The sequence below is a fragment of the Alligator mississippiensis genome, chromosome 4, assembly GCF_030867095.1.
Source record: "Alligator mississippiensis isolate rAllMis1 chromosome 4, rAllMis1, whole genome shotgun sequence".
Classification (NCBI taxonomy): Eukaryota; Metazoa; Chordata; order Crocodylia; family Alligatoridae; genus Alligator; species Alligator mississippiensis.
Genome location: NC_081827.1, coordinates 102,927,350 through 102,940,272, shown reverse-complemented (window position 1 = coordinate 102,940,272; position 12,923 = coordinate 102,927,350). Strand labels below are relative to the sequence as shown.

General features: G+C 40.6%; 1 protein-coding gene across 2 annotated transcripts in view; it reads right to left on the bottom strand.

Annotated features, from left to right (window-relative positions):
* Positions 1–12,923, bottom strand: part of LARGE1 (LARGE xylosyl- and glucuronyltransferase 1) — a 424,798-nt gene that overhangs the window by 29,145 nt on the left and 382,730 nt on the right. For both annotated transcript variants that reach the window (XM_059726428.1, XM_014608235.3), the window contains exons 11-12: positions 6,854–7,017; positions 1,486–1,764 (exon numbers count right to left, since the gene is read on the bottom strand). In XM_059726428.1, coding sequence (XP_059582411.1) covers positions 1,486–1,764; positions 6,854–7,017 — 443 coding nt within the window. The remainder of the gene's footprint in view (positions 1–1,485; positions 1,765–6,853; positions 7,018–12,923) is intronic.

Sequence of the window (12,923 nt, the reverse complement as noted above, 5' to 3'; positions counted from 1 at the left end):
GTCTTTGTAACTTTTTAAGTGCAAGCTTGACAAATACTTCCCTTGGATGGTTTACACAGGGATGATCTACAGGCCCTCTGGAAGTCCCTCTCTGCCCAATTTTTCTGTGATTCTGTGCATCAATCAACACCAAGGTAAATAAGAGTATGCAATAACAACAGTCCTCTTTGCAAATCCTGGGAAGAGTTGTCTGGGTGTCAGGGGCAGAATTACTTTGTGGATCTCACTCCCCAAGAATGCACAAAAAGACATGCTTAGGCAAGAAACCTGGGATCAAACTGATAGCAGACGCCCAAGGGTGCAAGTCCACTGATTTTAATGGAGTAAAATATACATGTAACCTCAGTGAATCTGGCCCAATATTTATAGGGCAAACAGAATAAACCTCAGAATACGATTGCAAAGCCATGCACTGATCTCTTCTATGCCAAATACTTCAATTCACAATAGAAGAGAAGAAATTTGCTGAGTTCCAAACTTAAAGGGAAAGAAGGCATTTCTTCATAAATCCCATACATGGAAATGCGTATTTCTCTAATACTCAAAGTACCCTGGCCTGGGCAGTTACACTGAATATCTGTGTATAGTCAAATCTTTTGCTGGAACACTTTAAATATCTCAAAAATGAATGAAAGTGAGAATAAGAGTAAAGGGCAAGGAAAATCAACAGGATAAAAGGAAATGAAACCTTTTGGTTTAGCCACAAGGTGTCATCCTTGCTCCATGCACTAGACTATGGTGGTCAGCCTCTCCCTGCTGAGGGGAAAGGCCTCAATTAAAGGAGGCTGTGTTAAATGTTCAGGGTCTAGAGTTTGCTCAGCCTAACTTGATCACATTCATTACTATACAATGCATACTGAGGTTACCCCTCCCAATTTCAGCACAGTAATTATTCTGCCTTGACGGTCTCTTGTCTTATAATCATACATTAAACCTGCTTGGATCATAACCCTATTTTCAAGGTAGAGTGCTGGGTTAACAATATGTCACAGGAAGAACAACTTCAATAATATTTTGCATTTTTCCTCTACCACAGACATACAGAACCATAAATATTAGGGATAGAAAAGACTATAGGTCACCCAGACCATCTCCCTGCTAATGAAGGATGTTGCCGTACATTTAATTGTGCTCGATGGAGTTTAATTCACAACTTGCTCCCACCGCTAACCTTCAGAAAGTATTTTGCAGTCTAAATGATGTTACTGTTAGACATGGTTTCCCCTTTTTCTGGCGTTATCATGCTGTTAGTTAACAGCCACTTTTACCGCCCTATAGAACTCCTTTCTTTTGCTTAGTACTGTATTTACATACTTCAAATGCCTTAAGGCTGTTGTTACACCCTACTTATGGCTTGAGGCAATTCCACAGTGGAAGTATATGTGGAAGGGAGAGCCTCATGCTACATTTACTTTTTTTTCCCCAATTATTTGAGCTGGTCTAATAAAATATATCAGATTTACCCAAAGAACCTTGTATACTTACCTGAGGTACTCGTAGAGTCCATACATGGGCAAGAAGTCAATGTCAGACAGGAACATGTATGGTGTGCTGATGTGCTTCATGGCCACATTCCGCAGGAGATTCACAGGGTAGAACTGGCCCTCCTTGTACACGATATGGTACCCAACATTGCGGCGGCTCATGAGAACCTCTGAACCCTGGGCATAGCGCAAAAACTGTTGGGCCTCTGCATCAGAAAGATAGAGTGCCAGGCTGATTGGGCCCTCCCAGTGTTTGCAGATGGCTTCGAGCATCTGGAGCCTGAAAGAAGAAGAGGGAGAATAAGAAAAGGGTAACTGGCACAGTGGGATATTCTTTTTGCCATGGGTCTTAATGTTTCATGGAAGCCCATACAAGTCGACCCCTGTACTTATGTGATGCCCCTCTTAAATAAATGGGTTTTCTACTGGGATAGGCATCTACACATGCAGATCCACTTACAGAATGAGGACCTTGTGGATCAGGATTGTGCTTAGCTTCTACAGAGGACCCAGGTACCCTGGGGCAATCTGATAAGTAGCTTTATTTGAGCAGTGCATTTAAGGGTACAGCAAACAGCTTCTTTAGGAAATTCCTTAAAAAATGGGAGTGAGTGGAGTGAATTTCTTAGGGTTGGGAAAAATTGCCACTAACCAGGAGAACATATGCTATCTGGGCAACATCATGAAGATGCCACATCAACAGGAATGAGCTTGTGTGTGCGTATGCATGTGCTTGGGTTGAAGGGAGTAAGAGTGTTAGGCTACAGCACATAAACAGAAAAGATTTCAGGTAGAAACAACTTTCTGAAACATCACTGTGTATAATATTGAAAGATTTTTCTCCAAGCTGTTATGAAATGACTTTTTTTAAGCAAAATAATTTTTCACAAACTTTTTAAACTCACACACCAGTAATTATATTATTCAGGAAAACGATAACCACAGTTCCTTATGTGTATACCTAAATCAAATCCTGTCTGGTTAAAATCTTAGGAGCAAGTTCTAAAGAAACATATAGAGATTAAAATATATCCCTCAAAATATTGTAGAGTCAGGTTAAAAAGCATATTTAGTTAATATAAAGTGAAATAAGGCTACATAGCACAGTCATGTATTGTATTAGAGATTAGCCAGAATGGACTTGGCAGCATGATTGTGTCCTCTACTTTTCAAATATACTTTTCTATATTTTCCCCATTAATATTCATACAAGACACAAGGAAAGTTTTCTGCATCATTCTAATCAAAGAAAATAATTTCCCCCCTCCTACGATCTCCTTAAGCTTTGCAGTGGAAAGGAATGATGTGTTCGTACTAGCAAATATAAATTCTGATTTTAACATTAATAGCTTTCTCCTGCAGTTCTTAGTGATCCTAATAACATCCAAAAAGATATTAAACCTTTTTTGTAGATGCGAGATATTACCTTTACTAGCATATACCTGGTACATTGTTTACTTCTTATCTATTACTGGAACACAGGTTATTATCAATCTGCAACATACAACTGGATTAGGAAACTGAGATCAATAACAGATCTAAAAGGCATGTGAAAGGCTTTAAGCTACTGACTTTAAAAACAATATATCAAACAGATAGGACAGTTAAGCAATAGAGAAAAACATACTTTGTTCTCCTCCCTCCCTAACCTCCACAGAGTAAGGAACCAACTAATCAGTGGAATCCAATTAATCATCACTCAGATAAAGGGCACCCTTGCTTAAATGGGACAATCGCCAAGGAACAGATGCACAGCAATGTTTTTCAAGGGCTCAAAGCAATGGATAAATGGCATGCATAACTCATTTACAAGGCACACCTGATGATGTCTTACAGGAGTTAGATGGGAATTGGTTTTCACTAATATAAATTTCGTACCGTGCAGCTACATACATTTCAGGATATTCCCATTCTACAGTATCTTTCTAATCGCCATGCTTTAGTTCCACAAGTTATTGTGGTTGAGGTGGGAGGATTCCACAGCCTGTGCTACTATGCTGGAGGTTGGATTAAATTAGTAATGTCCAACCCTTTTCCCCTGGCAGGCCAGATTCGCTGTGTCCGGTCTGCTCATTGGCTGGATCCAGCCAGTAGTTCCAATCCAGTGCCCAGGTAGGCACAGCAGGCATCATTTGGCTGCATGGAGGGGAGCCAGGAGCAGGCCGGCTCCAACACAACCCCACAGGGGAAAGGAGCTTGACCCAGCCCCACAGGGAGGAAGGAGCCATAGCCCAGCTCAACCTGGCTCTGCAGAGGGAAGAGGCTGAGGCCAGGACCCAACCCAGCTTTGCAGGGAGGGAAGGGGACATGGCTTGGCCCTGACCCAGAAGCAGAGACTGGGGGAGAGAGAGGGAGATGTGGGGGGCATTGCCCAGCCCCACAGGGCAAAGGGACATAAGTTGGTTCTGATCAGCCATGAAGGGATTAGGGCTTGGGGATTTGGCAGAAGGCAGGGTGGCTATGTTAATGGCCACCGCTCCCCCACTGTCAAATTTCTGGACCTGTGGGAAGCCCTGTGGGCTGCTACAATGGCTCTGCAGACCACATTTGGCCCGGGGGCAGAAGGTTAAGTACCTCTGTACTAGATGAACTGAAAATAGTCTCTTTTGCCTTATACTTTATGACAGGGGTTTTCAAACTTTTTAAAGGCGTGTACCCCTTCTGGTGGGTACCCCTTCTGGACTGTACCCCCTTCGAGACCAGGGAGGAGGGATGCTGACGGCCAGCTGGATGCAAAGCTGGCAGCATGCGGTGGCGCAGGGAAGTGGAGTAGTGAATGGCAGCAGTGGGGGAGCAGCACGCAGTGGCAGCGCAAAGTGGTGACTGGCAGTGGCGGGGGGCAGAGAGCTCACACGTAGTGGTCGCCGTCACCCTTCACCACTCTGCGCTGCCACCACGCCGCTTCCCCGTACCACTGCACGCACCCCCTGGGGCTGTCCCAAATACCCCAAGGGTACACATGTCCCCGATTGACAACCTCTGCTCTATGATCATGTCCACTAAACTAGTCAAGGTAAAAGTTTTTTTTGGTTTTTTTTTTACAGTGTTTAATTATAAAGCAGTTTGGAGCAGGTAAAACGTCTCCCAGCACAATTTATAGTTATTAGTTCTTGTTTCTAATCAGGTGTTTGTCATACAGACTTTACTATAATTCTTTTTTTTTTGTTTCCTTGTTGCCAGCTTTTCTTTTAAGAATGCCTGACTGTCTCACAATTCACTTTTATCCCAGTTTCAAGCAGCAATAAACTCCACTCGTTTCATCTGTGTCTTTTTTTGTCCATATCCTGGGCTTACGTGAGTGCAACTATCCTTGTGACTGCTGAATCCCAAGTAGACAGTGCCTTAAAAAGACTACCTAACCAAGACATTCACCTGAATAATGCTTGAATAAGTAGTGGTGTAATCAAGCAAGGTCCAGAAGGGACCACCACATCAGCATGAACAACAACATTTAACAAGTAAGGAACACCACTGCATGAAATCTCTTTCAGATTCTCCTCCTGTGCATATTATATTTAGCCCCTAAAATGCATCTCTGTCCTCACACAGTAAAGATCCATAAAACTGTCACTGCAATCATGTCAATCTCAGCTGGGACTAGGAATGGAGATGCTGGTAGTTGTTGATGTAGCTTTCGTTTTGTTTATACAAAAGTTTGGAAAGATAATGGAGGCATATACCACAGTGTATTGCTTATGTACATGTCTTTCTATACGTGAGATGCTATTTAAAAATGTCTCTACCTGCTATAAAAGATGTTAGAAAAACCAGCCTAAAGAAACAAACAAACAAACAGAGTCAGCAATTGAAAGACAGGAGGGAAAACAAAACAGCTAAACACTTACTTGGCAAGATATGATTTATTGATTTCAGCTGAAAGAGAGCATTTTCAACCCAAATCAATAAATCATAAGAACACACCAAAAAGCAGGGGAAATTTTTCCTGCAGAGCAATGCAAGGGCTGCCCTTTCCAAGAAAAAATGTGTATCTCTGTCTATCAATAAAAACATGTGCCCCAGTGAAGATCCAGGAAGGAAAACAGATGCTTAGACTTTGCCTCATTGCCTGTGAAGCAGCACTGTGCTGCAGTTCATTCTTTTGAATTAAATTCTGGAGGCAAAACACAACACGTGCAAACACCAACTTTACTAATTTACTGTGGCATTTACTCATGGTCTGTTTTTTGACTCCAAGGCTTGTGAACACTTAAGAAATGTTTCTTAAATTAAAAATCAATAGAACAGGCACTGGCGAACCTGGCAAATCATAACTAAATGAACAGTATGCAGTGCTGAGAAGTGCGCAAAATGCTACAGCTTTCAATCTGAATTCATTTGGTTCCCCTTGGAAAAGCACTGACCTTCCAATGGTGCAATAACATGCACATGCCATGTTTCATGCTGTATGTGCTCCATGTACGCAGCATCAATTACATGTTTATATTAAAGTGGCCCTGTCCCATTTTTGTAGCACATTTTGATATCGGCAAGCGTGTGGCTTAGTTTAGATTTGCACTAATCAGCTGCAGGAAAATGGAGACTGATTGATCTGAAGTATTAAGAAGGTGGCTGATTTTGGCTTAGATGCTGCCGAAGACTTAACTATTATTTTTTAAGTTTCTGAAAGGGGCAACTAATCGCAACTCCTGGAATGAGACATATGTTACCTAGAAATGGTCAAGAAATGAAATTATTGTCCCAAGGGAAATGTCAGTAGTTTGAAATCATTTTCCATTTCAAATGGAAATGGATGAACGTTTCAAATTGGAATTTTTAAACAGAAAACTACTAGTTCTATAGAAATGGCATGACATCTCAAAACAACATGCTCTTGTTTCAAATTGATGTTTCAAAATTAAGGTTTCGTTTCAAAATATCAAATGCAAATAAAAATATTCAATTTTGATTTTCACAAATCATATAATTCAATGAAACAACTTTTCCAGAGATGATATCACATTTTCCTACAGGACAATATTGTGCTCACTTTTTTTGTCAGCTCCTGTTCTTTGCTAACATCCATCAAACAATTCTCTTAATTTCTACAGTTATCAGGCATAGTAAATAAATAGTACCCTACCATCCCTCTCTTGCTACAACCCCTGCTATTCCAGCCTTGATCTTCTCACAGGGCTCTGCCAGTTCTCCTCACTACTAGCAGAGATGAACGGGGGAAGCTTGCATTAACCTACCTGTGTTGCTCCTAAATCAAGATAGAGCTAGGGTATTGGTCTCATATTTTAACTGTTATGAAAATACAGTCTTCCTCCTCCTGTTACAAGGCATGACTAGAGCTCTGGGAAGCTTCTTGGGGTTTGTAATAGATTTTTTGTTTCCCACTTCCTTATAAACAAAAGGACTTTCCCTACCTGTCCATTGAGAGCTGAGCCACCAGTGTTACATCAGTGTCCTCTGAGGCATGTTCATACTCATAGTGCAGAAAATACAAATGAGTGCGATGAACAGTGAAGCGTTCTCGACGAAATTCATAGCACATATCATCCTCGTCAAGCTCGGAAAGCTGTTTCTGGAGCTGCAAACAAACAGCATACAAAACATAGATAGTGCGTATTTCATTTAGAAAACAACAGAGGATGAATTTGGGAGTTCCAGGCTTGATGCAACTAAAGCAGTGGTTGAACTGTTAAAAATATATATTTTTTAAAATTCACTATTTATGCAAAGCAGACTTAAAAGAAAATAAATGTGGACGTTGTCTGTGCTGACATTGTAGCAGCAGCACAACACTGCTCTCAGTTGTAAACAACTGTTGACCATCAGTGATAAAACATACAGCTGAAATGTTTCTTTTGGCTACTTCATGGAATAAATACTGGCCTCTTTTCAGATATTACTCTTCAGTCTTTTTTTGAGTAATGCAAAGATGCCCTTTGATTTCAGCTGGCTTTGGACCAGGCCATGAATCCTTCATTCTGCCAAAGTACTGAGCTCTCAAAATATCTCTTAAAAGAGATTACTTTCAGAAAGACTATGATCCAGCCCTTCCAGTATTTACTCAGCTAAAACTGCCACTGAAGGAAGACAAGGTCAGTTTGACATCTTCTAGGTTTTGCTGGAGTTTCGTTCAGTCTGCTTTACAAACAGCTATTTAGCTGAGGTTTCTTTACTTCATCTTCCCAAAGCAAGCATATCAAAGTCATCTTTGAATTAAAAATAAAACTCGTGGCAAATGATTGAATGGAATATTTTAATTTGTTTTGCTTTTCTTTCCTCTACAGAGACATTAGGATTCCCTTATCCAAGCTATCAACCAGATGGACACTTTGATGGTTAAAACAACTGCAAAGCATTTCCTATTTCTTCTCAATACCTTACCAGTTTCCTTTTTTTTTTTTTTTTTTTTTTAAACAAATGGCCAGGCTATAAGTTTGCAATTGCACAGCTGCATGATTATTAGATTACCTTCCGGTTGCAAACTAAAAGGATATAAAGAATTAAGGGTTACAGAATAACATTTTGGGTTAAATGATGGTTTCAACTACTGTGGTGCATCGCAGAGAAAGTGCATTGTACAGGCTCCAACATTCTGACTGTGGAAATCCTAAAGCCATCAGTGGATGCTGGTGAAGAGGGTAGCGAACAACTGCACTTGCTACACCCATTGGAAAGCTGCACACTCCTCTTCCTACTGCACTCCACAAAACATAGGGTATGGTCATATCTTTGTTCATGCTCCATTTAGATGTGGCCCTTCTAGACAGTCGTAGAGATTTTCCCTCACATTTCCTAGCTTTAATATCTCGAATGAAGGGGATGAAAAGGACTTCTTTACAGATCCCAATACAGATCCTGCCATAATTTGGCCCCTAATATGGTTACAATCTAGTTAACAAGCCATCTGCTTTAAGACTACGTATATCTTGTAATTACAGGGCAACACATGACTCAGAATGCAATGATATCTGACCCGGTGTAGTGAAATGTCTCTCATATTGGGCTCAATCTATATCATGCTGAATATTGTGGCACTGATCCAGCAAAACCCTTAAGCACATGAATTATCCCATTAAAGTCAATGGGACTCCTGATCAGAGCCAAAGCATACAGCTCCACCTGTTATGAGGCTGAAATTCAGAGCCTACAACGACTTGATGCACAAAAGGCCTGTAAAAGTATCTCATGTTTAGAAATGCTCCAAAAACTTGTTAACCAATCATATTTATCTCTGATCTAATATATTCAAGTAACATGTTTTGTTTCTAAAGAGAAATTACTGTTATTGGTACCAACCACACTGGAGTTCTCCAGTGCTAAATTAATGAGCAAAGAAAATGAGTTTCTCAAAGGTTGTTGTGTTAATATCCCATCACAAACATTAATTTTCTTTGACAAGTACCAAGGGCAAAAGCTGGCAAAGAAATGTATGGGAAGGGGGTATAATCTACTGAATATATCATTTGGACACAGAACTGGAAGTCCAGACCAGTGGGGTAAGTAAGTAGCAATTTCTGTGCCATGGGCAGAAATGCCTAAGAGGAGTAGTAGGAGGGGGTTTCTGGAGAACCTTACCAGACCCTGGCTGCTGGCTGTGGCATGGTGTCCCCAACATGGTCACTTCATTATTCTGGTGCCTCCTCTAAAATGGTATCTAGGGCTACTGCCCCCTAGTTATACTACTGGTTCTGACCATTGGCAAAAATGGCAGCCTATAACTTAACTACAATATCTTAAAATACATTTGGAAGGGGCCTCTGTCTGCTTGGAACTCATACCTACATCTGGAAATTTTAGGACTGCTAGTGTAAGGAGGGACCTAGAAACCTCTACTCGGAGATGATAAGAAGAAGAGAATGCTATGTGAAAAATGCCCATCTGCAATGATAAGGAGGAGACAGTCTCGGATAAAGGGGGCTTGAAAACAAAAGAAGAAACAGTACTGGGTTAAAGGGCTCATTAAAATACTAAAAATCACACCCCTAGGTGGGGAAAAAGTATGCTAATGAAACACACATGTATGTAAATGAGATACATGGCTAAAACACAGAGACATGCTCAGTAAAGAACTTCTTGCGTCACTCACTTATAACCAATCATCAAACAAGTACGCTTGCGAAGGCTTGAAAACTCCTGTATAAAAGTTGCTTAGAAATAGTGATCTGGTGTGCTTGTTACGTGAAATATTCCGCTCGCACCTTTTATTGCTAGCAATAAACCTTCTTTGTACTTTCACCCCTGGTATCTTTATTGGCCTTTGCATACCGGGCACGATCCCAGACTTGAGCTGGGGCTCAACACTACCATTACACGTGCTACCAATACCAATACAGCAGAAAAAGATTATAGGGGGAAAATCTCTCTTATTTTTGGCCCATTCATTTTGTGCATTTGTCATCACTTTGTATATTAGAAGTCTCATTGTTTTGTTGATGGCTCTTGATACCTCTGAAGAGAAGGTAGACACACACTTTATAGATTAACTAAATAAGAGATATGTAGAAAGCAAAAGCTTTTGTGGACCCAAGTTCACTTCATCATCTTGATGTCATTCACTTTTTCAGGTGGAGGTTTTACACACACACACACTTCCCCGGGCTCCCCAAGACTTTGTTGGTACAAGTGGCAACAAAATCAAAATTGAAAATGAAGAAGCCACAGGCAAAATTAGCACACAGCCCTAGATGAGTCTCTGTCCTTTCTTTCCGTATAACTTATGACTCCTGATATTAATATGTCAATGCTTAACAAACTTGGTGCTGTTGCTCTCAAAGCTGTCCAAAGGCCCTTGTAGAAAGTGGGGGACGGGCATGGGAAACCCTAGAAACTTCTCCAACTTTTCACTTCTAATAGGAAATTAAAATTGAGGACATGCAAGGCAATGTGCGCCCTACCTGTCAGTTTAAAACATTTAAACCAAGCCTAAACTCTCAGATGTTATGGGCCAGATTATTTCCCACCTATTAGGGTTTTAAATAAGAGCCAATTCAGCTCTATTTAAGTCTCTGAAAAACTGTCAGAACAAAAGGTGGGTGGATCTTCTTTCTCCTCACTGCTTTCCATGCTTTTTCTTATGGCTAAGGTAAAGGCACACTGTAGAAGTAGACATGGGGCTTCAAGGAGTGAAACAAGATGAAAAAGTACTGGATTCAAGTGCCTAAGTCTTACTTAGATGCCTAACACATGGACTAGGACCTGGCCCTAAGAGCTCATGCCTTGTGGTTAAGAAGCTAAATGAGGGTACTAAACACTTGGATCAAAATTCTCAGCCCAGTCAGTCTTGAGCGTGATCTTAGACTGTGTGCTCTGAATCTCTCTGTTCCTCCATCTTCTGTTGCTAAAATGGGAGCTATGGTTACCTTCTTTTTCCAGAAGGACCTGGACATATCTATCTATTGTGTTAATGATAGTTATCTGGTTTATGTTGAAGAGCATTTCTCTGTCTATTCTTTTATTATCTACATACATATATTTCATGCATACTGCAAGCATGCACATGTATGCACAAATAAGGGCAATGGATAGAGAATATTAAAGAAGCAGAGTTAAATAAACAAAGGCTAGGAAATGGTCAGTCAGAGGTTTACGTACATCATTTTCTAGCACTGCAAGTTAGCTTATATTATATTTAGCTACATGATCACATAGTATTTCTCCAATGATATAGTCTTATCTAGTATATGTGTACTGTGTGTATCCAGTATTTATAAGCTGAAAATGTATAGCCTGGTTTAAAGTTTGCTCCCATGTTATACATCCATGAAAAGAAGGGGTTATAATAAGAATGCTGACAGATCTATGCAAACAGCCACTCACTTAAACACAGTGCACATTCAAAAAGAGGATCCTAATCTCTGCTCCTTTTCATAAAAAAGGTGGCATCTCTATTATGAACACCTCCATTATACTGATAACAATAATCTTAATATAGCACAGGCACCTTACCCTTAGAGTGACAGCATGTATTTAGTAATGGGACATATCTGGTTAGCATGAGAATCTCTCTCCATTCAAAATCTTCTCTAAGGCTATTTAGCACTGACCATGAGGGAAATACCATCCCAGGGAAGATTCTTATAGTTTAAAAGCTTAATTCTTTTTACAACCACTAGTATCTGGGAAAATACTGTAGCAAAGGCAGCAAGTGCTTTCATTAGTTCCTGAATGCTAAATGTCTCAGAAATGAAAATGGCAGCAAGTGAAATGAATGTGAGATGAGAGATCCAAAACAAGGAGACAGCTATCTGAAAATTAAATGTATTTGCTAAATTACTTCTCTTAGCAGCCATCTGCGGCATAGGAGCTGACTTCAGCTCAGGGAAAGTGGCCTTTGAGGCATGGCTGGATTGACAGGCACAAACAGCCTGGGCAATAACTTTTAAGCAGCTCACTGAATTGTACCATAATTCCCCATAACTTACCAGATCTAGTTGCCTACAGAAGATATTCCTCTGGGAAGAGGTGGTGCTTGCTCTCCATGTGATAAATGGCACAGCTATGTAATAAATGGCATGTATCAGGCATCTTTCACTGCCAGCCCACACTCTGCCCATGAATCCATCTTTCTGAGGCTGTTTCTAACATTTCAGATTCCTGAGCAGCTTCAAAGATTTGTCTTGTTTTAACAGACATGCCAGAGAATTTTCCTTTCAAAATCTGTGAGACTGAACTCCAAATGAAGGAATGAACAAACCAATACATTACATAGAAATAAAATAGGGGAGTGGGAGGGATGATTTACTACACACCAGCTGCTCCAGGGTAACTGATTGTATGCCTTCTTCTATCCTGTGTTAAGGAGAAGCTAAACCACAATAACTTCACACTGTTTCAGTTAGAGGAAGTCCTGGTTTATTTAGCTTTCACTTATTGCAATATGGGGCAGACACATGAAACAGTTACCATGGAACAGCTGACTTACAGTAAGTCCATCCTGCCTTTTAATTCAGTATAACATTTTCATCTGTCCATACCATAATAGTGATTCCAGATCTATCCGTATTCTATTCAGGACTGGTGATATTTAAAAATCAAATATTTCATCACCATTTACACTAGAAATACCTATTGAATCAGACTATACATGTGCTCTGGGGGTAGAAGGGAAGGTGCTTTAATTAGAGCAGCTCTGAGAACCGCTTTAATTAAAGCACATGGAGTGTTTCATGTATCAGTGCCCTTGCACTTCAAAATGGTGGTGGGGGTGCTTTATCTAAAGCTCATGGAACGAGCTTTAGTTAAAGCGCCCCTGCTGCCACCTTGAAGTGTGGGGAAGCTGCTACACAAGATGTGGAGGCTGGCTGGAGCATGTTATTAGCATGCTCCAGCAGACTCAATTAATTGAGTCTGCTCTGATGCTCTGTAATTGCAGAGCATTGGAGCAACCTCCCGACACGTGTACAGACACCCAGAAAGTCCCTGGTTAAAACCCTAGCTGCTGGGCCATCCTTTCTGCAACACATGAACACTTAAGGTTCATTCTGC